General features: G+C 37.3%; 4 protein-coding genes across 8 annotated transcripts; 2 read left to right on the forward strand and 2 right to left on the reverse strand.

Moving 5' to 3' along the window:
- The first annotated feature begins 357 nt into the window (after positions 1 to 357).
- LOC122398412 (small integral membrane protein 14) lies at positions 358 to 2,795 on the forward strand. Of its 3 annotated transcripts, none has more exons than XM_043398222.1 (5): positions 358 to 548; positions 1,394 to 1,519; positions 1,860 to 1,914; positions 2,003 to 2,148; positions 2,297 to 2,794. In XM_043398222.1, the coding sequence occupies exons 2-5, from the start codon at positions 1,445 to 1,447 to the stop codon at positions 2,339 to 2,341; spliced, it is 321 nt and encodes a 106-aa protein (XP_043254157.1). In that variant the 5' UTR covers positions 358 to 548; positions 1,394 to 1,444; the 3' UTR covers positions 2,342 to 2,794. The 3 variants fall into 3 exon arrangements, with proteins under 3 accessions (XP_043254157.1, XP_043254156.1, XP_043254158.1); XM_043398221.1 differs by having other exon boundaries at positions 360 to 548; positions 1,430 to 1,519; positions 2,297 to 2,788; XM_043398223.1 differs by having other exon boundaries at positions 405 to 451; positions 1,430 to 1,519; positions 2,297 to 2,795.
- A 1,203-nt stretch (positions 2,796 to 3,998) lies between these two features.
- LOC122398357 (zinc finger CCHC domain-containing protein 8 homolog) lies at positions 3,999 to 7,903 on the reverse strand. 2 transcript variants are annotated; one of them, XM_043398127.1, is made up of 7 exons: positions 7,476 to 7,903; positions 6,886 to 7,123; positions 6,482 to 6,795; positions 5,769 to 5,979; positions 5,506 to 5,689; positions 5,255 to 5,415; positions 3,999 to 5,158 (listed from the first exon to the last, which is right to left on the reverse strand). In XM_043398127.1, the coding sequence occupies exons 1-7, from the start codon at positions 7,742 to 7,744 to the stop codon at positions 4,715 to 4,717; spliced, it is 1,821 nt and encodes a 606-aa protein (XP_043254062.1). In that variant the 5' UTR covers positions 7,745 to 7,903; the 3' UTR covers positions 3,999 to 4,714. The 2 variants fall into 2 exon arrangements, with proteins under 2 accessions (XP_043254062.1, XP_043254061.1); XM_043398126.1 differs by having other exon boundaries at positions 3,999 to 5,176.
- A 575-nt stretch (positions 7,904 to 8,478) lies between these two features.
- LOC122398446 (MORN repeat-containing protein 3-like) lies at positions 8,479 to 9,777 on the forward strand. The gene is given in 4 exon segments (XM_043398290.1): positions 8,479 to 8,719; positions 8,864 to 9,181; positions 9,336 to 9,553; positions 9,616 to 9,777. Coding segments are annotated over 4 exon segments (939 nt in total).
- LOC122398383 (calcium release-activated calcium channel protein 1-like) lies at positions 9,547 to 22,361 on the reverse strand. Of its 2 annotated transcripts, none has more exons than XM_043398178.1 (4): positions 22,250 to 22,361; positions 14,507 to 14,700; positions 11,761 to 11,889; positions 9,547 to 11,542 (listed from the first exon to the last, which is right to left on the reverse strand). In XM_043398178.1, exons 1-4 carry the CDS (start codon positions 22,326 to 22,328, stop codon positions 11,015 to 11,017), a joined length of 930 nt encoding a protein of 309 aa, XP_043254113.1. In that variant the 5' UTR covers positions 22,329 to 22,361; the 3' UTR covers positions 9,547 to 11,014. The 2 variants fall into 2 exon arrangements, with proteins under 2 accessions (XP_043254113.1, XP_043254112.1); XM_043398177.1 differs by lacking the exon at positions 22,250 to 22,361 and adding an exon at positions 19,722 to 20,547.
- Between the last annotated feature and the right edge of the window lie 63 nt (positions 22,362 to 22,424).

A 22,424-nucleotide genomic window follows, 5' to 3' on the forward strand; every position in this document is an offset into this window, starting at 1 on the left:
ATCGAAATGAAGGTAACAAGCAGTGTTACCAGAGCCAGAGGAAACTGCCCCTCTATTTACCTATACTAATCACAGCCATACGTATATGAACTTCGGGGATTCGAGAAAGAAGGCGAATATGAACCTTTCGGAACTTTCTTACTGAAATTTGAATTGCGTCAAACGGCATACGAAAGTGAAAGGGTAGTTTCCTCATGGCACTGGTCCTGTCGTGCAAGTCAGATTTTAACTGTATCGAGACCGAGAAGGAAAGACACACTGGCCTTCTCTCTCGAATTCCCGAAGCTACCCGAAGCACAGACACACGTACAAATGGTTGTGTATTAGTGTGTATAAGTGGAGGGGGTAGTTTCCTTCGGTCACCGGTCTGCCGTCTGGTAACACTGGCGACAAGCATAATGGGAGCATAATACGTAGCTGGGCTTGTGACGAATGTAAATACGGCGCGCGGGTCTGTATCTTTATTCCGTGTACTGTCGAACACTAGCTAATTAAAAAGTAATTAATACTCGTTCGTGTATTATTTCCGTTTCGTACTTTTGGGTCAGGTACGTAAATTTATTTCTCATTATGCTCTCAGCTTTCCACGATTGTCATTTGTTCGAGAAATTACGAGAGAATGTCGTATTTTCAATCGTTCGTCGATTATAACTTCGTTGGGTGTTCGAACAATTTAAATTACCGTAATTTTTCTATCAACATATGTCATTTTCATAATCATGACGCCACCCATACTGTGTTCTAAATTCCAATCTTATTCTACGTATGCAAACTCGATCTTTCGTATTTACTGCATGTAAATATGGTTTCTTATGCGACTACCTATCGTTCAGGTTTATTGAACAATCCAAATATTTCCTTTTATATTTATACATTGTACGTGTCCCTATATCGACATAATTATTAAATTGTTTTAAATAATGTAAAAAAGTATGTATCGCTATAAGTTTTGCAAACACAAATTGTTGAATAATTCTGCATAATTTGAAAACTTTAAATTTTCTTGTATCTTACGCATCGTTATTGACTGTATCGTTGCCACACAAAATATTACGTTACAATAATGCAGAATTGTGACGATTAGATCTACGTGTATTTCCTTTCCTTTTTGATAATGGTTGCGGTATAATTTAAGTGCATTTGTGTCGTGTATACGATACGATCTGATACATTGTATGTATTTAATTATACATTATAATATACAATTATTAATGAAAAATTACCGTGAAAGTAATTTGTATAAAAAAATTCGCGATTTTGCGTTCGTCCAGGATAGTTGTTATGACATGACATACGTCCAATTACAATCGCCAGCGCGTAAGAACGTATAGGGTAGAGACTATTTCTCCTAATCAGCGCACACGTTACATGACAACTAGTAATTCAATTTCAGGCATATATGTGACATGTATATTCTGTGATTATACAGAACTCGTTTGTAACGATGGCTGATGAAGGATTTGATCCTCGCGAATGCATATGGGACCACGAACTGGCTACGCAACGCCTGCTCGCCATCGTAAGTGACACTAACTGAATTTTTTCGTTCCGAATAATCAGCTACTGTGCATATATCCAATAAAAATTTATCAATATATTTGCAAATTTGATTTGCAATTTTGCAGTATGTTTTTAATGTTTCGTTACAAAAAGTATTTTGAGACACTTTGTATGCGAAGCCGTTCGACTTATTAGTATAAACAACCATTGCCAAGCATCATATTTACCGATGACGTAGCACGCGTCTGTTTAAAACTGGCAGGTTGATTACATTGCTTGCGAAAAAAAGGAAGGAAAACATTTTTTTTTTATACGAAATAATCTTTTTAAAACGCGAATAACATTTATATTTTTTTCAGTTGCGACAGAGTCAGGATTATTGTTCGAACACTGCATGCATCAGCCCGCCGCGGAGTACGTATTCCTTGCTTCTCGTTAATATAGCGTTAACTTTTGATTTTTGTTTCATTTTTTTATTTATTTTTTTTTTTTTTTTTTTTAGCGCAGAGACCAAATGACACACTGGCGTCCTCAGATTTTCTCATGACTTGCTTAATTATTGCATTCGTGCTCGTTATGTACGTTCTTGGACCGAACACGCTTCGTCGATTGAGAAACGGCAACACTAAAGATCGAGACGACGAACGTGTGCGTGTTGCTATTTAAACTGTTCTCATTAATTGTTATTTTTTTTATGTTGATTCGGTATATATCAGTATTTTATTTAAATTTAACGCACTAAGTTCGGATTATGTTCGTATTAAACTTTTAATGTTGTCGTATACAATTTTTGTAGGACTCGAACGATGACCACCCCGCACCACCGCCGACAGCGTTTTAAAAGTGCGATATGATAATGCGACATGTTATCGTGTGGATTTTAATGGTAGAATCTCACGAGCTTGTGAAAAAAGCGAGAGTAGAGAAAGGATAATAGCTAACGATTTGCCCAAATTATGTAACATTAGAATACATATACGTAATCTGTGAATAAGAAATGTAATTTCTTATGTACACTTAAAAAGTATACGTTTATACAAATCAAAAAATTACCCGTTCTTTCTCTGTCTCTCGTGCTTCGAAAATATTTTAAAGATTTATTATTTGTTCATAACATGGCAGACGTATGTATCAGAGCGTTTCTCATTCATTTTACTTTAAAGATCTGTATTATGATATTTTAATTCATTAAAGGGAATGGTACAATCGGGATAGAAAGCTAAGTATGAATATAGCAATTTTATAGAGAATTCGTTCTATATAAATAAAGGAAGCTAAGTATTCAGAAAATGTTTTTAATATATTAGAAAATTATTAATTTACTCCCTACATAAATTAGTGTAATGTATGGAATTTAAAGAATATATTTTTTATGAAAGAATCTTAACGTATAAATTTAAGGTTTGATGACTTTACTATGAAAAAATGTAGATTAAAAGTAGAATAATAATAAATGAATTTATCTCTTCCACTGTTGTACATTCCTATATCATACTTTTGACAATAAAATGAATATCATGCATTATATTTTATACCGCATTAATCTTTTTTTATCACTGTGTGAAAACGGATTGATATTTTATAAAAAAAACAGCAACTACTGGTAAATTTTTAATTTCTTGCTTTTAAAAAATACAGTTTCATCATTGTTCAATCAAACAATAATATACATCTTCATTTGCTTAATGACTATTACGTTTTAATGCTTATCTCGGGAAAAAGAGAAAATGTATAATGCTTAATGATCGATGGAAACAATATTTACAAACAATTTATACATATTCAACACTATTTACGGCTCGTAAAAAGAAAGTAGATATATGTAATTAAAAACTTGTAGGTAACTACATACACCTTTCGTTTCGTTTCCGAAAATGAACACGTACAAAATTAAAAATTTAGATTTATTAATTATAATCTTAATAATATTTAGCTGCTTTTCTTGTATTTGCATTGAATTCTGTTATTTTGTCACGATTTTAACATTTCCATGTTACATATTGTACAACTGTATGAGAAATAGACGACTTTTAGAGATTGAATAACAAGAGATGTACGTTTCAAATGTATCGTTGAAATGATTGCATTATTACCTTATTATTATTATAGTAAAACTCAAATTTTTAATTTATTTACATATATACAAAGTTCTTTAGAATTGGTGAATGTTTTGCTACGGCTGATCTTTATGGTACGATCAGAAGTTGAAAGTTTTTAGGCAAGAACAGAAAAGTATAAGTTTCCCAATGAACAGTATTTTCAGTTCACAACTTGCACTATATTTAAAACATCTGTTCGCACATATGTGTAATATATTGGATAGTTTATTTACGAATAAACGGAAAACCAAGTGTTTTCAAGTCATACCTCACTGGTACTCATTATTATCACATAGTTTCAAGGACGAATGTTTCAAATACGTGTACTTACTTTATTCCGCCTTTTATTTGAAAATTTACTATAAATTTGTTATAACATCTATCAAGATATATGCCCAATATCTTATACCAACAAAGATATTCGCCAATTCTGAAACGAACTATACTTATACATAAATGAAAATTACACGACGTGGAATAAAGAAATTATTACATGAGAATGTTCTAGTTGAATAACAGAATGAAGTTTAAAAATTTCTCGCTGATTATCGAGTGGCCTTATTCATGTACATACAGATATATCGTACGAAAAATGCCAATAATTAATTAGAAAAATACTATACATTTGTACTTTTCAAAAGTGAGACATTCCCAAATTCGGTTAAAAATTATTACCTCCCTTTCGTTTTTGGTGGCGAAATTAGGAAGACCAATTATAAGGACGATTGAATTTAACTCCCCCCCCCCCCCCTGCCCTGGCATGTATACTTATGTGAAAACTGGAATTCTATCATCCTTTAATACACTAATTATAATGATTCAAAATGATGATGAATATAATTTAAACATTTTTCATATTCAAGATAATGGTTAATAATAAATATATTGCTTTCACTATTCTTAATTAAATTTAGTTAAAAACACTTCTATTTAAACATGACACGTAGTTTGGAACAAAGAATAAGAGACTGCTACACTGAACCCCGCTTATGTACCTTTGTATACACTCATAAATAATTAGAATTATTGTTTTATTTGCGGTATATAAAATCTATACTCATGAAATGTAATGATAATCTACTCTACATTATGCACTTTAACCAAACATTTTGAAATCATTCTTGCTGAAGTTCTGCTAATTTGTCTCTCACTTTCTGTAAAACCCCAGTCATTTGTTCGTACTTACCCGTTGAATCCGGCAGGTTCACGAAATTGATCACGTCGCAAATATTTTTTGAAAACTTCTCAGACGGCGGCAACTTGCTGTACGGAGATGCGCTCTGCAAAACGGGTGTACCTAGATCAACTGATTTCACACTCCCACAGCTTGAATTCAGTGTACTTTGACGCAACCGATTCGATTCCGGCGTCACTTCGTTACTAGGTGGTGGCATATCTGATTTTAACATCGGCGAGTCATTCTTCGACAAAACATTAGGATTCGAGGGCGAACCCGTTGACTCTTGGAGCTCTATCTCTACTAGCAACCGCTTTTTCATGTTTTCTAAGTCACATAATGACGGTGAGTTCGTGCGAGAAGATGGCGATGCACTATGTTCCTGTAACATTTTATGTAACTAATTGTTCGTAAAATTAGTGGATCGTTAAATTGGACAAGTGTATTTTGTTACAATCATGAATAATATAAATAGTACCGGCGATTCAGGGAATTGCAATTCTTGCAACGAATGATAGTCTGAATCTTCAGATACTGGCTGTACTAAAGGTAACGGCGGTTCTGGTGGCTTCACAGTGGTTTCCGGTGGTAACGGCGGCACAAAAAGTCCATTAACAGATACACATTCTACTATACTTTCTATTTAAAAGAGGATAAAATAGTTTTGTATCATACACATACATCCCATTATAGTACTACCCAAGAAGTATAAATATTTATAAGTTATACCTCCCAAATCTTCTATTTCCATCGCAGTAGATTCCGGTGTTAAATTATTTTTTAGTTCGGTATTAGCTATTTTGAGTTTTTTCCTTTTATATCCATCGTCTGCTTTTTTCCCTTTCAGCATCATCAACATTGTTTCCTTACTATGAAGATTCTGTGCCTGTGTTCCCCAATACTGCCTATACTCCTATTATTTATAATGAGTTTGTAATATACGAGATTTATGAATCAACTAATAAAATCGTTTTATCTTTTATGTTGCTTACGTCACGAGTACCGATTGGAGGCGGTACATTAAAGCCAGGGAAATCGTATATTTTTTTTACATCGTATTGGTCTCTATCTCCATCCTCAAAGATTATTCCCTTCTCGTTAGGATCGTTTTCTGCGACACCTTCGGAGTTGAATAACGACAAACCGGAGTGTTGTAAGCGTGCTTCCTCCAGCCAGCCTGGAGGGTAGCCAAGTTTTCTCATTCTAAGAAAAATATTTTAACATACGAAAACAATAAAAACTGTTTGTCCTTTTATGCGAAAAACCTTGTTGCATATCTGTATTTCTATTCTGATTATACAGTAGAATGTCGATTAGCTGAACCAATGGGGAGACAAATTTGCTCGTAAAGTTACACAGACCAAGTGGGCCCAATGTGAAGTTAAACAACCGATCAATTACAGAGACTATGAAATTTACAAGGATATCAGAAACCATAAATTTTCCCCTCCTAGAGAAAAAAACCCTATACAAGTAGAGTGTACAGATTCATTCGAAAAACGAAAACCTACCTGCTTTTCAGACATAAAGATCAACATTTGTATAATGAAACATTTTACTGTACTTAGGAAGGGAAAACATTTTCAAATATGTTTACATATATATAACGGCAATAAAATATTTACTTTTACAACAAAAGTAATATAAATATAACGTGTACAGTAAAAATATCAAATTCTATAATGAAACGAATGATAATATTTACCTGTATATATGTCTAGGTAATTCATGATCTTTAAGACCCAATGCTCTTCGTAGACTACTACTTAATTGGCCAGGGATCATGTGGCTAAATCTTTGATCATCGTCTAAATGATATCTAACAGACTTTCTAAGAGAATTTCCTTTGATATTCCAAATTTGTCTATTTTTATTAATGTTAGCCTGAATGCGTGGTTTTGGACAATCTCGTAAATTATGATTATCCATACAATTGAAACACATTAATTTTGGTGGACAGTCATCCTTTTCCTCCTGTTTTGATTCTGTCTTGTTATGTTCAAATACATTTTCATATTTCTAAAATGGTATACATCACGATATTAAATAATTAATTATATATAATGATGCGATGTATAAATTATTAAATATTACAATAAAACTATGCACCTTTCCATACGTCGGGACATCAAGATCGTCTTTAAGTTTTGGTTGTTTATCTACTGTAAATAGAGTGTCGCATATTATATCTTGACTCTCTTCGCTCTCCGTGATAGTTTCAATTGATTGACTCGCAGAGTCTATGTCATTATCCCAAATTTCCAATGTCAAACCGTCATTTTCTGAACTTTTAAACGTCGAGGGTATCAATTCCTCCAGAAACTCTTTTATCTGTTTACCATACTGGCTATTATTTTGATAACAAAAATGTAAACACAAATTAATAGAACACAATACAAGAGGCCAGGATAGAACTTATAAATAATTATCTTAATATGTACAGGGTGTCCCAAATTTTAACAGTCAAATTTCATCAATAGTTTCTACAAGTTTAAATGACAACAAAAATCTTATATCACAATTCGACCAATACAGAGCATTTCTACTTAATGTAAACTAATAAAACGCGCAAACAACTAGCATTGTTTAACCAATTAACACGGTAATATATCAAGAACAATAATACACGGTAGAAAATTGAGAACTTTCGAATAAACATAACGTATACACTGGTTGATAGTAAACAAACTATTTCTCACCGTGAAACACTTTCGTCTCGAAACATAACCTTAACAAGTGGTTTTGAAGTATAAGACGCATTGTCGCAGATCTGCGACGTAGAAGCGTTTGTATTATGTTCTGCATTTTCACTGGTAGTATCCGTCTCGTTCGCAGTGTTGTTCGATGATAAGTTTCTTTCATTAAAATGTTCAGTTTGATCATTGTTAAGATCATTGATGGTATCTTGGCTCGAGTCCAAATCAATCACCTCTTCGTCGGTGTCTCCGATAGTGATTGTTGAATTCATGGAAAATCTATGGACACTGGCACGAGAACATAGATAAAATTCGTTTCTACGTACGTGAAGATTTTTCACGTGAAAATTTTCCCTTTCCCAGATTTTTTCGTTTTGAGGAAAACACGACACTTTGATCTCATGAAATTTCACGAACGCGTCGAAACTTTATGATAGGGGACGCTCTGCACTGGTGCCTGTTTAGTTAAGTGCGGCGAATATTTTTTCAAATTTAGTAACGAGGTACAAGAGAAATTATGAAATTTAATTGCTTCGTCTTTATTTTCTTTTTTTTATACTTAGTACTAATTTTAAATATTGATTTTATAATGAACTCTGTACTACGTTATGCTTGTCGCAGAATTTTCTAACATAGTAGAAACATTTAACCTGCTCTTAATTAAAATTTTTCGTTTCTACATGCATCATAAAATACATAAGTTTAATGCTTAAATATTGAGAATATTGTATGTTTCAACGAAAATTTGTTGATGAAAAATTATGCCAGCTTGTTGTCGATTTTAATAGATGGCACTGACAGTACAGGCTATGCCGCTTAAATTTGAAAAGCAATATTTGTAACGTTCAATTTGGTATATATGTTTACTTTGAAGAGTATAGAAATTAAAATTGTTAAGAATAATTTCAGTCTTGGGTGCCATTAATGCCCCTAAGAAGACATCAGTGTTAATTAGTGTCGATAATAATATATATGGGTATATTTAAAAAGGACGAAAATTAATTAAATGCGCTATACTATACATTTTTTAAGTTCAAAAAACGACAGTTTCACTCTAGAAAAATTCATAATGTCTATTTTAAAAACTATTCGAGAGTCATGTATAAAACGTAAAATAGAAAATTCTAAGAGGAATGGTTGGCGACACGCCATTTTTAGTCCTCGGACTAAACAACTTGTTAAAGGTTATTACAAAGGAGAATGGAAAAACGATAAGAAAGAAGGCAAGGGTAATGAGATAGACAGGTATACTAACTATTGTAATATCTGTGATTACCGTAAACGGTGGTAAAATCACAAATTCAAATATTCTTTTTATTATCGCTTTCAAAGTTCTTAAATGTTTTTGAATTGTTCTAAAACGGAAACGTCATTTATTACTGCGAAATAACCAAAATTCATCGATTCGAAATTTCAAAGAAACGGATGGGTATACGAAGGCAATTGGCTGAATGGTAAAAGACACGGTTATGGCTCGTTAAGTAAAATTTCGAAAAATGGCATTATTCGTCAACGTTACCTCGGCGAATGGGTGGCCGGGAAAAAGAACGGATTCGGATACGGCTGGTACAACGATAACAGTTATTACGAAGGTGATTTTTGGCAGAATAAACGGCAGGGTTATGGTCGTATTTGGTACTGTAACGGCGACTATTACGAGGGCACTTGGAGAAACAATCTTTACGATGGCGTGGGAATCTTTGTTAAAGGTTCTCGATCCTATTTAACTACTTAACGACACTACGTATAAATCGAGAACATTTTTTTTTTTCAAATCGATTATCGTTAATTATAATATACAAAAAGGTCGGTATTGATGCTAGAGTGAGAAGCTACGTAAAGTTTAAATGAAATATTTCGTAGTAAACGGAAATAGATACGAGGGTGAATTTGTCGAGGGCAAGAAAGAAGGTCGCGGCACGTTTTATCACATAGTTACCGGCCAGAAGCAACGTGGTTTATGGAGAAACGATTCTTGCATAAGTGGGACAATTTCAGACTTATATTGGCGTCAGTCAGCTCCTCGACCGACGCCATATCCTATTCCACGGGTATGACACGACGATGATAGTAACAATACAGTAAAATCTTCGTAACTGTTCGTATGTTCAGAGTACATATTTTTTGCGTTTTCGATTGGAAGAACGAACTGGCCGAGGATGACGACGCAAACGAAGACATCGACGACAACGAAGATACGGAACCCGTTTACTACGAACCTGTTTGCAAGAAGCCACCGAAACGTATAATCGCAAACGTATGCGTGTCGGTAAACACGTGTACTTGTCTGGATTCTATTTTGTAAATAAATGTACCTTTCGCGACTTCTTTCCTTTACAACAGGACGTAATAACACGAGAGATAATACACAAGCTGAATTAACATTACTCGTATAATTTATTCTGGCAAAAGCGCCGCTATTATATATTTATATATTAACGTTGTGTACGTATGAACCGTCCGACTGCATTTAATACAAATTATGTACAATTAAATTGCCGCATCTTGTGGATTCGTTTCCATTTCCTTTTCTTAATGACGGCAGTATATTTACCAAGCACAAACGCAAGAGAGACAATGTAACCATAAAAACTGTTGCGCAACGCCAACAGAATAAACGTAACAGCCAAATCGTTTGCTTGCCTCCGTACAAAGAGTTTGAAAAAGTCGTTTGAGCGTAAGGCTGTTACGTGAAACAGTGAATAAAACGAACGAAACTAAAGAAATCGCGGAATAATGCCACGCGAAATAGGCACGTTTTCAAAAGAGATAAGTACACACTCAACGCGGTTCAGTCACGCATACTCGACGAACAACAAACTTCCATTCACGAGCTCCTCGAGCCGTTTTGCACGCGATACTGCTGCAAATTAATAATACACACCTACTGCGTATCGTTTAACCGTTACATTTAAGTCGCTACGCGAAAAAAAGGGAATGTTTTTGAGCTTTCCGTCGAACGTTGGGCTCTTCGATAACCGGGGAATAATAATAGGAATTACATTGCTTGTAAAAAGGAACGGGTGTTCCGTCTTAAAATTGCACGCAAAGCGAGTTCCAATGTTGCGAGAAAAAAAGATATAGACGAAGTCTTTCTTTTTGTGTTGCAGGGACATTAGAAGTAACATACATATATCCGGTTACAGGAATTCATATCAAGTTAGGGGAATATGGCCAACTCCTCCTCTTTTGTGGATCACGCAGTCTCGTCGCATGGTAAGTAGGACTGAGATTATTTGAATTGAACACTTTAGTACTTTAAACGACGCTGTTTATGACGTGCATATGTTAAAAACTGGTTAACACGAAGAGGGATAACATCCAGCGGGCCATATTTCTCCAAGTTGGTACAAATTTGCGTAACCCTGTATACGTAAGACAGTCGTGTTCGGTACGTAGTTTCGGAGCAAATTTGTCTTTCGGTTGCTTCGATACGCGCAACTCTTCGCGCAATCGGAGATTCTCTGCCCTCCTCTGGTTCCTCCACGAGAGGTTATCACATTTTAAGGGTGAAACGCGTTACAATATGCATCGCGACCCGTTCAGACCACGTGCGTCACACCGGTCTGTAACAGATTCACCCCGTTTCTGCCCTCGACGTCCGTCGACTCTATCTGCTCTTTAAGTAACTCTAGTTCCCTTATACCGGACACCGTGACCTCGTACTTGTGAGCGACCAGGCTCCGGTAAAAGTGTATCGCGAATGCGAGGAAAATTATCAACACCGGTATCAATACGATGCACGCTGACCACGCAGCCACTTGGGAGAAATCGTAGAATTTCACCCAACAGAGTATGGCGATTTCAAACAGAAACAATAACAGTCCCAGCAACGTGGAGAACGCCCACGCCACCTCAATGTACCAATGTAAACGTTCGTGCGGCGACTCGTGCACCAGACTGATGCTGTGAAGATTACAAACGGCCTCTATGTTTGGCAGGATGCACGTGGATATCATCAGGGCCAGCATGTGGACCGCCACCAGCAGCGTCGTGCACACGGCGAACGCGATTAGCATCTCAGGCGGGACCTTCGTGTCGGAGTTCAACTGCACCTCCACCATGGCGACCTGTGACGATAAAACAATTGTTAATCCGTAATTTTAAATATTGTAATCTAATCGAATTAGCAGTTATTGATCATTTTCTATAATATCTATAAATGCGTATAAAATTATTATCAAAATTTCTTGCCATTTTTATTTAAAATAGTAGAGCTTTATGTATTTTCTTTTTCTAGCGATGGCGCCGTTGATTTTTAAAGAAATTGTATAAAAATGATGCGTACCATGGCGAAGCCGGAAAGTAGAGCAGACGTCTTGCTCGACGCTTTGAGTTTCGCTCGGCTGAGCTGTAGTTTTCTCCAAGAGAGATAACCCGGCGTGTGAAGGCCATCTCCCGACTGCGACATCTTCGACTGGCGAACAGAAAGAAGAGAGAAGAGGGAAATTATTCGGTGACATGAGAAAGGCGACTGATCGAACCGATCTCCGTGGCAGTACACGTTCGACCGAAACGATGCTCGTTAACTGGTAGCGGTGATTCGGTTCTCCGCGAGCACAGTGGCCAATCGTACGATCCAATTTATGCATCACCGATTCGGATTATCAAGCGGCGCGATACGGCTACGTTAGCTGATCCAAGCAACGCGCACCAAGTCAATAGAACAATTTCGAACATGCTTATGACCGTTCGAGACACGCGATCGGATTACACAGCGCATTTACACCTACGCCATTGCGATAGAAATTGTTTCACGTATAGCGATGGGATCGACACCGATACTAGACTTAAATAAAATGATTTTTATTCTTTGCGGTATTTATCCCATTACTATGCACGTATACTGTCGAATAGTTGAAGTATAGGATATTGTTAACCAACGTATTTCTGTTGTTTCATACGATTACACTTGTTAATATTCGAACATAATAGTACTTCTATCATTAATATTAGCTTGAGCAATTCGCGATTTTTTTTTGTTTATAAACACTATATTTGTGTATTATTTTTGTTGATCCAAGAAGAATTGATGTAGAAGGAATCTAAGCGTTCTATAAATAAATTATAAGGTGAAAAACAGTTTGGGAAACGCTGGATTATGCAACATCTAACTTCTTCCGGATTTAAGGTGCGTGTCACGTGACATAAAGTTACGACTTTTGTTACCGTGACAGCGGCTGTCACGACGTATGTCATCGTGAAAAATGAAAATCGCGTTGTCATGGCATTCCAATCAGTGTCACATGGTAGTATTATTACGATTCTCAATTAAGGGTAATAGGGAGGAGTTGCCTAATGCTTAGAACAAATTAATTTGTCCTTAGAAAAAGATTAATGCATGATAATAGATTCTTTAAATAACAAATTACAATGATATTAATTTGCATATCGATTAGTACCAAATAGGTGATGTATTATAAGATAAATTTACATGCATACATTTCCCATGTAATTCGTTGCACGATGCAACAACAATCGTTTCAGAACTTCAGGCTACGTGTTAGGCATCGCGTGAAAACGGTGTAAAAAAAAAAAAGATTCTATCCGGATAATTGCATGTCAGGTGATAATCATCGTCCAGATAATTGGCGTTCAACTTGTACAAGCACGTAAGAAAGAAAGACACGTACCGAGAGTAGATGGCAACGTCGTTGCCAATGGGAGAACCTGCCAAATGTCCCGTGTAGGGCAAAAAACCAATGGGTGTTGAACGAAACAAACCGCAAGGAGAATTAACGAAAACCTAGCAGGCAAAGAGGAGGGGGATCCAGTACCGGTGGATCGACGCGGCTGCGAGAGATCTAGCAAGCGAGACAAAAAAACACAAACATTCGAGTTACTCGATCAGTTGATAAAAAATAATGTAATTGTAAATCGTCGATAACGTGGCAAATTTTAAAAGCAACTCTTCACACTTTGATTCTGATAATTCGATTTTAATACGCTAACGAGTAATTCTTTCTGTTTCATACATGCATCGTTAATATTTCGTCAGATAAGGCGTAACGTTTCACGCAGGATATGCGATAAGTTAATTCCCGCAGACAGGAAAAACAAAACGCGAGATATAAAAGTTTGCAGTTTATTTTGACTATTTCATAAATGTTTGATGTATCTATATATTCTTGTAGTTGCTATAGAACGCTACTCGTACTAAATTCTGCGAACGTCGAGGTGCTAATATTTCTTGCAAGCTTGGTTTATGTAAGTGAAATTCAGAAGCAAGAACGGAACTGAAGTTGTTAAAGCGAGAATAATTAACTAGCATGTAATTGTGGGAGGCACATTGTACTATGTCATTAACTGAGACGGTGGCGTGGTTTGAACAATTCCAATTGATTTTATCCGCGCTTTCCAAGGATACCACCGGTAACAAGATAAATTTGATTTGTTCCGGTTTGACGCATTTAACATTCACTACGGAATATGAACGTATCTCCGTAGTCTGTAAATTCAGTTGCTTCTCAACAGAGATGAACAGTACAATATGAGGCATTTAAGACAGACTACTTAAATAACTCATTTACTTTCGACGATAGACAAAAATGCTTTGCAACGAATCATGCTTATCTCTGTTACTCCGTCGTGAATCACTATAGCCAATAGATTCGTAATAGACAGCGCTATTTACCAAATGAAAGCAACGAACAAGCTAATTGATCCCTATCGTCGAGTTACAATTGAGACGCAACGATATCCGATATTGTTCACAAATTCTGAAACAGTCTATTATAGTGTGCGTGAATTATTCCGTATATTCCCTGGAAATTCGTGTATCCTCTGGACTATACCTTAACATTCGAATCGTTCTTATACTCCCTGAAAAAGAATTACAAAATATTTAGAATTGGGAACAGGCAATGAATCAATTAGAATACTGTTAGCCGCGAGAAACAGTCCCAGATGGCAAATGAGCATATCGAGCGATAAGAAAAGAACGACAGAGTGTGATAGTTAGCGGTGACACGCGGGGGATAAAGAGGAAACGAACTGCAAGGAGATCAAAAGGAAACAAGGGGGAGACTACCGACCTGACAATCGTGGAATCGCTTGTGGAAGCAGTGGCCGTCAGCGTTGCGCAGATGTGTGCGCGCCACGTGTACGTGGATCGGTAACCGAGTGGAGGGGAATACCGCTCCGCCTTCCGCGCCAAACACTGAATTGCGTCCAGTGCTTGTCGACCATATGGACATCAGGCTCGATTCTTGCGCGTTCCTGACCAACGCTGAAACAGAGAAAAAGAAAATCATGAATTTGTATTACACGTGTCCCGACGATCTATTTACAGACGAAGAAAGTAAACGACGAGACTTGTCGCGATCGGGGTTAGCAGGATTCCAAGACTAGGGTTGCCATCTTTCGACTTTACCGAACCCCGAGATTACTCGTAATAAAACCAGACACTGAACCGAATAATTATACTCTCGATTACCTGTAAATAATTCAAAATTATACATGTCACTATCTATTGTATTTATAATTTATATATTTATACATTTGTGGGTAGCAATGCAGTCGAGACGCCATCTGTAAACATTACGAATGTTCGTATGCAAACGATTAATTAAGTCATTGTTAGAAACGCGTGTCTCTCAGTGACGTCCTCGAATGAATATTCGGGATAAAGAACGTACGACGAAAAAGAAATAAACATGTCACTTGACTTTAATAGAGTGTAAACTGTATCGCTGTTACTTCCACCGACAGCGACAAGTGGCGAAGCGTTGACTGTATTCGAATAATGGGGGCGTTGCACGCATAGCGTTCTATTTCATTTACGCGCGCTATTACGCAAATTATATGTTTCCCGCGATCTTCAATTTATCGCTCGCCGCGCGTCGGAACGTCGAAACGCGGAAATAATTTTCCATCGTTATTTCAAAACAAACATTAATTCAAAGTGGTTTATAAATTAGTATCTTTGTTGCGATCGTGGGTCATTGTACCGGGAAATTGTCACGATCTGTGATTCATAGACACATCTCAGTTAAAAATAAGTTAGTGTTTTAAAGATAATAACACTTGAAATTATCTATAAGCAAAGGATATAATAAAGAATTTTAATAAATAATGATCAAAATTATCGACCATTGATTCGAGACAGGACACGAGACTCGATAATCGTCGATCGAAGGATTTTTACCCAAACTTTGCGAATTTCATTATATGGAAACCGAAAGTCGTAGAGCATGACAAATAATTTTAAACCGTGACTCATTTCAACGAGTTTCAGAGACTGTCGACTTGCATCTACAAACTAGTTTTTTTCGCGTAACTGTTTTTTTTTCGATTTAACCTTGATAAACTCCCGTTGCGGGGGGAAACCACCGGCGGCGATAGTGCAGCGTGGGTTTGGACCAAAATAAATACATGACCGAGAAAGAAGATTTTTTTTCTAACCACTTCGATGGTACTGTTTTAACTTGGAATATAAGGTCATAATGTATTTAACTGTCCTCTGACTTATGATAATCGAAACTCTATCTTAATAATAAATTAACATAATAAATAACAGATGCATACAAGACATAACTCGAGGTAGCAATTATAACAGTTCCTTTCACAAGGAAGTAGAAAATACAATCTGATAAAAGGATGCATCATGTACGCAATGTGAATGCCACGATCAGCGAATAAAAGTAGTTTTAGGCACGGTTATGCATGCATGCGATTCCGCGTGGAAACCTGACGCACGTTCGTGCGCGTCGTTTTTCACTTTCTGTAAAAGCGTAAACGGTTTGTCTAAATCGCCGTGGTCGTTGCAGCTAATATCGTTTAGAGATACGTGCCAATATCACTAAAAATACAGGGTCTACAGAATGCGCAGAGGTCCCCGTGGCGGCTCGCGTACGAAATTAAATCGCGATCGAAGAACAACGAAAACCGTTACCGGTGACAAAAACGGTTACGTTCGCGCGACATGCTTGACGGACATGTCGCGTCATTATGGAGGAGGATAACAAATTGCCCGAGGACCTTATGCCACCGCGTTCGTCTCTATTTTGAATGTAATAAGGAAATATTTTTTTCCCGCCAATAGGCTATTATTATTCAACTACAAAATATGAATAACAATAAGAAGTACTGCATATACGTAACCGTAAATCCGGCAGAACGATGCGAGATCGCAGTAGTTCAAATTGGCAATATGAAGTTAGTCAACCACTTCGTAAAGATAGAAACTGCAATTATATTTACCATTTTGGGGACGCAGAGAGGAACGAGCACACGAACGCGCGAACTCATGTCGAAGATCAACACTCCACGCACTACTCGCGATTTACGAAACGGCCGTTGAGAATGAGAGAAAATAATGATTGTTACAGGTCCCGAACTCGTATTAATCGAACATCGCGTTGTCAGACGTTTCGAATAATGAACTCGTTTTCGCGTGGCAACGAATCGCTCTAGATGACATCGACGAGAGACGGTAACGTACTGAATAAGACGCCGCGATCAGTGCGGAGGCGCGATACCAACCTCGACGAATGGTAACGACCGATGCCGAACTCGCCCGACGATCGCCGACCGCCTTCGGCTATGTACGAACAAGTTGAATCGACAAACTGAATTTGCGATCAAATGACACGTTATATTTTTTTTTTATTAAGTACACTGTAATCATTAACAATTTACGTGTATACATTATGTGGAATTTAAGAGGATAATTAGATGTCCACTACTTTTTTTTCAGATTTAAAAAATCACGAAACGAACTCGACAAGCTATCAATTTTCGCTTGCTTCGACGAAATCTGCACACGAGGCAGGGTGCCTAAAAATCTTTGCTAACACGTTTGAAGTATCTTTGTTTACTTTTTATCATGATTGTGTACATCGTATAGCTTGTTTTAATACAGGTGTTGCGAGACATGTACCACGCCCGATTCGGGGATTAAACAGACACGCATCTAAATTCTTAAGACGTTGTGCATCTATTTGTTATAGCGGATTACTATTCTTGATCTCGCAAATAAATCAGCGTAGCGGGAACAGGAGTCTCATTACTCACCGCAGTAGAGCAGTGACACACTCTGCTCTCCTTTCCTATTTCAAAATACGATGCACTATAAAATTTATACACTACACAATGTTATGTAGGTAACGAACAACGGATAATCTAGATGAACTTTTATATCTTATAATTTTGTATCTTTCTAATAAATGTAGGAAAGAGATTAAAAAATTTATAGATTCGTAAATTCTTATTTAGGGTAGTTTTTACTTGTTGTAATAAGACGAGGCCCTAACATATGTCATGAGGCTTTGCAGACGTATAAGAATTTTCGCCAGGGCGAGCTGGGACGCAAAGTGGTCGGCTAGTAGGTAATTTTACTTAGGCTTTTCCTCGTGGCAAGCATCCAGGACGAGACCACTTTTATCGAGAAGAGATGCAACGTCTGTTGCCGCAGTCATGGTCAGGGCACCCCTAGCCTATTTGCTGATGGTAGCGTCTGATCTATTTAAATCACAATTTTAACGGTGAAATTTTGCTTTGAAAGTGCGCCGGCTTGTTTTCCATGGATCATCACAGTTGCATCGTTAATATTAGATGGCAGATTATATGTACAGCGAGGGATAAAAGTTTTCGCGCGTTAAGTTCGATGATATAAAAATGGTCTAAAACAAAAAAAGTCTAAAAATTGAATTTCTTTTGTAATTTTTTTCTCGAGAATGCGTAGCATTTCGGGGGTATGTCTATTCACCAAAAATGATTGTAACGGACCTCTGAAACTAAAAATAATTTTTTCAGAACGATTCGAAATTTTTCAATTTCGCCAAAAAATTTGTTAAAAGTTGCGTTTTTTAATCTCTTCTATAGTCAACTCACATATACTTATTTATGCACACACTGTAGCTGTCTGCCTATCGATACCAATTCATTGAATAATTTCTCAATTGACCCCCCCCATCCATGGGAAGAGGTGATAAATAAAGTTTGGTCGCTTTGACTGGTTGCTGTTTTCCTTGAAAATCTCGTGATCCCGTGTCAATAAACCGTACAACCGTAAAATCCTTCTGTTGTTGTACCGGCTCTCTGAGAATTTCAAACATCTTTCACGAGCAAGAGAGAGAGAGAGAAACCTTACTCCGTAGATGACTCAATTCGCGGAAAAATCCAAGTTGGTTTATTGCAGATCGTGTTGCATATAAATGTGCAGACATTTCGACTGAAAAATTACAATAATGGCTACTTTATTATTATTAAATTTCTACGACATGTATTTCAATTACAAAATCATTCGAGTATGCTCGAACTTGGTCGCTGGTCGCTTTTAGGACTAACTATTTCGCGGAATGTGGTTAACGCGATTGTAACAGGTCGAGGGGTCAACTTGCCAGTTGTGCGTTTCACGGCGAGTACAAAACAGAATTAACTATCGAAAAGGTTCGAGCGGTATATTTTCACAGAGCCTCGTAATGATCTCGAGATTAAAAGAGTCCATAATATCGGAAGTTCTTATTATCGGGATGCCGGGATCTGTATATGTACTTGTAACTAGCTATTCGCGGTATCCTGCTATTAGCCAAGAGTCGTCGTCGACCGTGCAATTGTTTAATGCATTTTGCGATCCATGGAAATAATGGATCAGATCTCCTGCATGAATATAATTTAACTCTGTATTATGTAAACGGGATTATCCTCATTGCATTATATTAACGGTAATTCATTCGACTCACAACAACGCGAAACAAACTCCGAAACTACAGAATATTTATTAAATATAGTGATTGGTCTACTGTACAAGTTCTACAGTATCGCATAAGCTAGTGTTTCTTAACTTCTGGCGAATCTCCAAGAGGAAAATTAAAAAGAAAAAAAAAAGAAAAATTCTTCACGCGCCGAAATCTATTTGTGATTCAACAAATTTTTATACTCTACATTTCGAACATGATTGCAACGATGTGACGTCATAAATTCTATATTGATTTGTAACTTATCACCAAGAAATGCAGAACATACAACTGATATCGAAATTTATCAGTTCCTAGAAGTATCGTTAAAAAAACTTAAAAAAAAAAACTGCAAGTTTGAAGAGGCTCTATCGATTTCAAACAATTATTGATAAATGATATAAATGTTTGATATACCGCGTCTCGCAATACGCTACTTCGAAGCATTAGAATATTCCACGAATGTATAGTACTCGAGAAATTGAATATTTCTGTCTATTTTACTAATATATTCCTTCGTATCCTTGTTCCCCGAACGACTTGGACTTAATAAGACGACTGTTTCACTTACGAGCACTATTTTCAGCTCGACGACGAGTTTCCATGTTCACCATTGCAACAGAGCATCCATGGACACAAAGCATCCAATATGGTACCCTAATTGAACAGGCAACTACGTCTAAATGCTTCTTCGCGAAACAACAACAAATGTTACACGTTACAACTGTTTTCATAAGTCACGTTACATTTTTTTTCACATTTTTCGGTCATTATCGCTCAATAATTAACCTTTATCTTCGCGCGAAGCATTGATAAGCCGGTATTCAAATGTTCCACTCGCGACACGAAACTTCCGGGACGTTTCCACCGAAACGAAAGCGCTCGAATTATTTCGCGGTCGTCGAAACGGGAGCACGCGATCGAGATTTCTGATTCTTGACGCGGAGGACAGCTCGGGGGAAAAAACCCGAACACGCGCATGCGGCGCCGCGAGTCTATCGGCAATTGCCTCGATAAATGATATTTATTGTCCTCGATATGAACGATACTTCCCCACCCTTTCATCGGATAATTTAAGACACTCTCTTCGCGTCGCGAAGATCATCAACGAAAATCGCCGAGAGACGAACGAACGCGTGAGATCTATAGGGGCCTGGCGTTATTATGTTTTATTGCGCTTAGTTGGCCACGGAGCAGCGTGGTGTGTTCGAGCGAGGCCGAGAGAAAGGTGCCTTTGGAACCACACATTCCTACTTGCTAATGTTTCCTTCCGACCAGTGTTTCCCAACGTTGTGTTTTTCTGGAAAAACTTCCTATCGAAAGTTTGGAACATCATCCATTGCACGCTTCTGTGCACACGATTTTTGCTTCGACGCTTTGCCAAATATTGCTTTTTAACTTAACTCGAACTTCGATAACTTCTGTAATAACAAATATTTGTATACAATATCGTTGCTCGTGAGTCGAGCGCGTCCAATTACATTTTTCATTTACATATTTTTTAGTAGCAAGGACTCGTAAATAAAAGATTTGTACTTATCTAAATGCAACGTAAGAACCACTGTTTTGGGTCATTGCCTTGATGGTATAAACACGAACGTGCACAGTCTCGTTTCCGCGTAGAACCTTGACTCAATTCTTTACACTTAACGACACAAGTTCTTTATGTAATTAAAAGTCGTATGGCTTCCTTGGATTAATTTCACGCTCGGTGAATTTAAACGCAAAAATCGTTTCGGGGTAAATATTACACGCAATATATTTACTTCGAACGGTTGTCGAAACAAGTTATAAATAGGTTAGGTTATTTACAATGTAACGGATAACAATGATTCACGCAATGTAACAGAAGCCGATGACGCAAATAAACGAAATTCGTGAATCAATCGGCACAAGGTTAACACGTAGACAATGTTTGGGAATGAGAACTTCAACGTATAGCGAATATATGTCAAAGAAATATGTGTCAAGAAGTCGGCGAGATCGATGACATAGTAAATAATTATTAGGTTCTACAGTCAAGATTATATGCCAACTGTACTGTAGAGACAAAAAGATATCAGTCATAGCAGGAATATTTTAGTAAGCCATCGAAAAGCCTGTGGTTAAACAAAGATTACTTGACAGTACTACAATGATAGATAACGACGAGGAATAACGTCTAAAGGATTTAACGAAAGAATAGCAAGTGTCTCTAGATGTATATGCCGTTTGCATATTTTCATTGATACAATAGCGATTGTAGTAACGGAACACGTAATTATAATATACATAATCAATGTTTATGAATCTTCGTTGCTTAAGATAAAGAACAATGATACAAAAAATCACTTACTCGACACGTCCCCGACAATCGTAGAATTCGTTCAACTTCGATACCGGTGAATGAATTCCGTTATGAGGTGTACTTCCTTTACGAAATTTATGCCGGCACAGGACGCCGATAACGTATCGTTCACAATGGATCTGCATTCTTCGATGCAGCTGCAACCGTTAGCTAAGGTTGCATGAGCCACGTTTCTTCCTCGAATTTCGAACACTGATTAACCGAAAATATTGTCTTAATATCAGCTAAAATCCTTTATTTTCTAACTGGAGAATAACACGCACGAAACCACGTACCACTCTCGTTCTACGCCATGACTAGGCGCGCGACGACAACCGTAGCGAGAGATCGATCGAGGTCGAACAAGCGTGATAGTCAATATTCGTGTGGTAACAGCGAAACCCTTCGCTAGATGGCGCCGCTGGTGCCTCGAAACTGGCGGCATTGCATTTAATTTCAGGTCTCCCCTCCACGCAGAAACAAACGAACCTCTTATAATAGAATTATAGATCTATATAAATAAATCAGGAGCTCGGGAATTCTTTAAATCGTCGAGGTTATGATAATGACATACGACAGAGCTAAATTTCTGATCGATATACATCGGTTATAAGATTCGTGTAATCTGTGATACCAAGCAGCGAGAGGTTACGTTTTCAAGCTGGTTACAGTCTCAAGTAAGCGACAACACGGCGCTCTAACTACGCGTAACAACGCAAATCATGTATTTGTAAAGCCAAATGAAATAACGTCACGCCTGCAGATTTACTCACAAACTCCCGCGCATTTGTCCATTCCTATGCTGCATCGTTCCCAGTGCAAGCTGCACTCGGCGGAAGAGGAAGAGCTCATATCGTCAAGCGCGGTTGAATATCCTCGACTCGATCGTCGAGGGATGACAAATCGAGTCGATGCTCTGATCGATTTTCTGCTTCCTTACGGTGTATC

This window comes from Colletes gigas, unplaced genomic scaffold, assembly GCF_013123115.1.
Source record: "Colletes gigas isolate AHSC1104 unplaced genomic scaffold, ASM1312311v1 Colletes_gigas_Sc00011, whole genome shotgun sequence".
Lineage (NCBI taxonomy): Eukaryota > Metazoa > Arthropoda > Insecta > Hymenoptera > Colletidae > Colletes > Colletes gigas.

Coding starts and splice junctions, on each gene's coding strand:
- LOC122398357 (XM_043398126.1), bottom strand. CDS start 7,744: ATGAATTCAACAATCACTATCGGAGACACCGACGAAGAGGTGATTGAT. Junction 5,690..5,768: donor CTCCAATCGGTACTCGTGAC/GTAAGCAACATA, acceptor TATAAATAATAG/GAGTATAGGCAGTATTGGGG. Junction 5,177..5,254: donor TGCAATTCCCTGAATCGCCG/GTACTATTTATA, acceptor ACGAACAATTAG/TTACATAAAATGTTACAGGA.
- LOC122398383 (XM_043398177.1), bottom strand. CDS start 19,884: ATGAAAACAGTTGTAACGTGTAACATTTGTTGTTGTTTCGCGAAGAAG. Junction 14,701..19,721: donor TCGAGCTGAAAATAGTGCTC/GTAAGTGAAACA, acceptor TCTCTGTTTCAG/CGTTGGTCAGGAACGCGCAA. Junction 11,543..11,760: donor TACTTTCCGGCTTCGCCATG/GTACGCATCATT, acceptor TTATCGTCACAG/GTCGCCATGGTGGAGGTGCA.
- LOC122398412 (XM_043398222.1), top strand. CDS start 1,445: ATGGCTGATGAAGGATTTGATCCTCGCGAATGCATATGGGACCACGAA. Junction 1,520..1,859: donor CGCAACGCCTGCTCGCCATC/GTAAGTGACACT, acceptor TATTTTTTTCAG/TTGCGACAGAGTCAGGATTA. Junction 1,915..2,002: donor ATGCATCAGCCCGCCGCGGA/GTACGTATTCCT, acceptor TTTTTTTTTTAG/CGCAGAGACCAAATGACACA.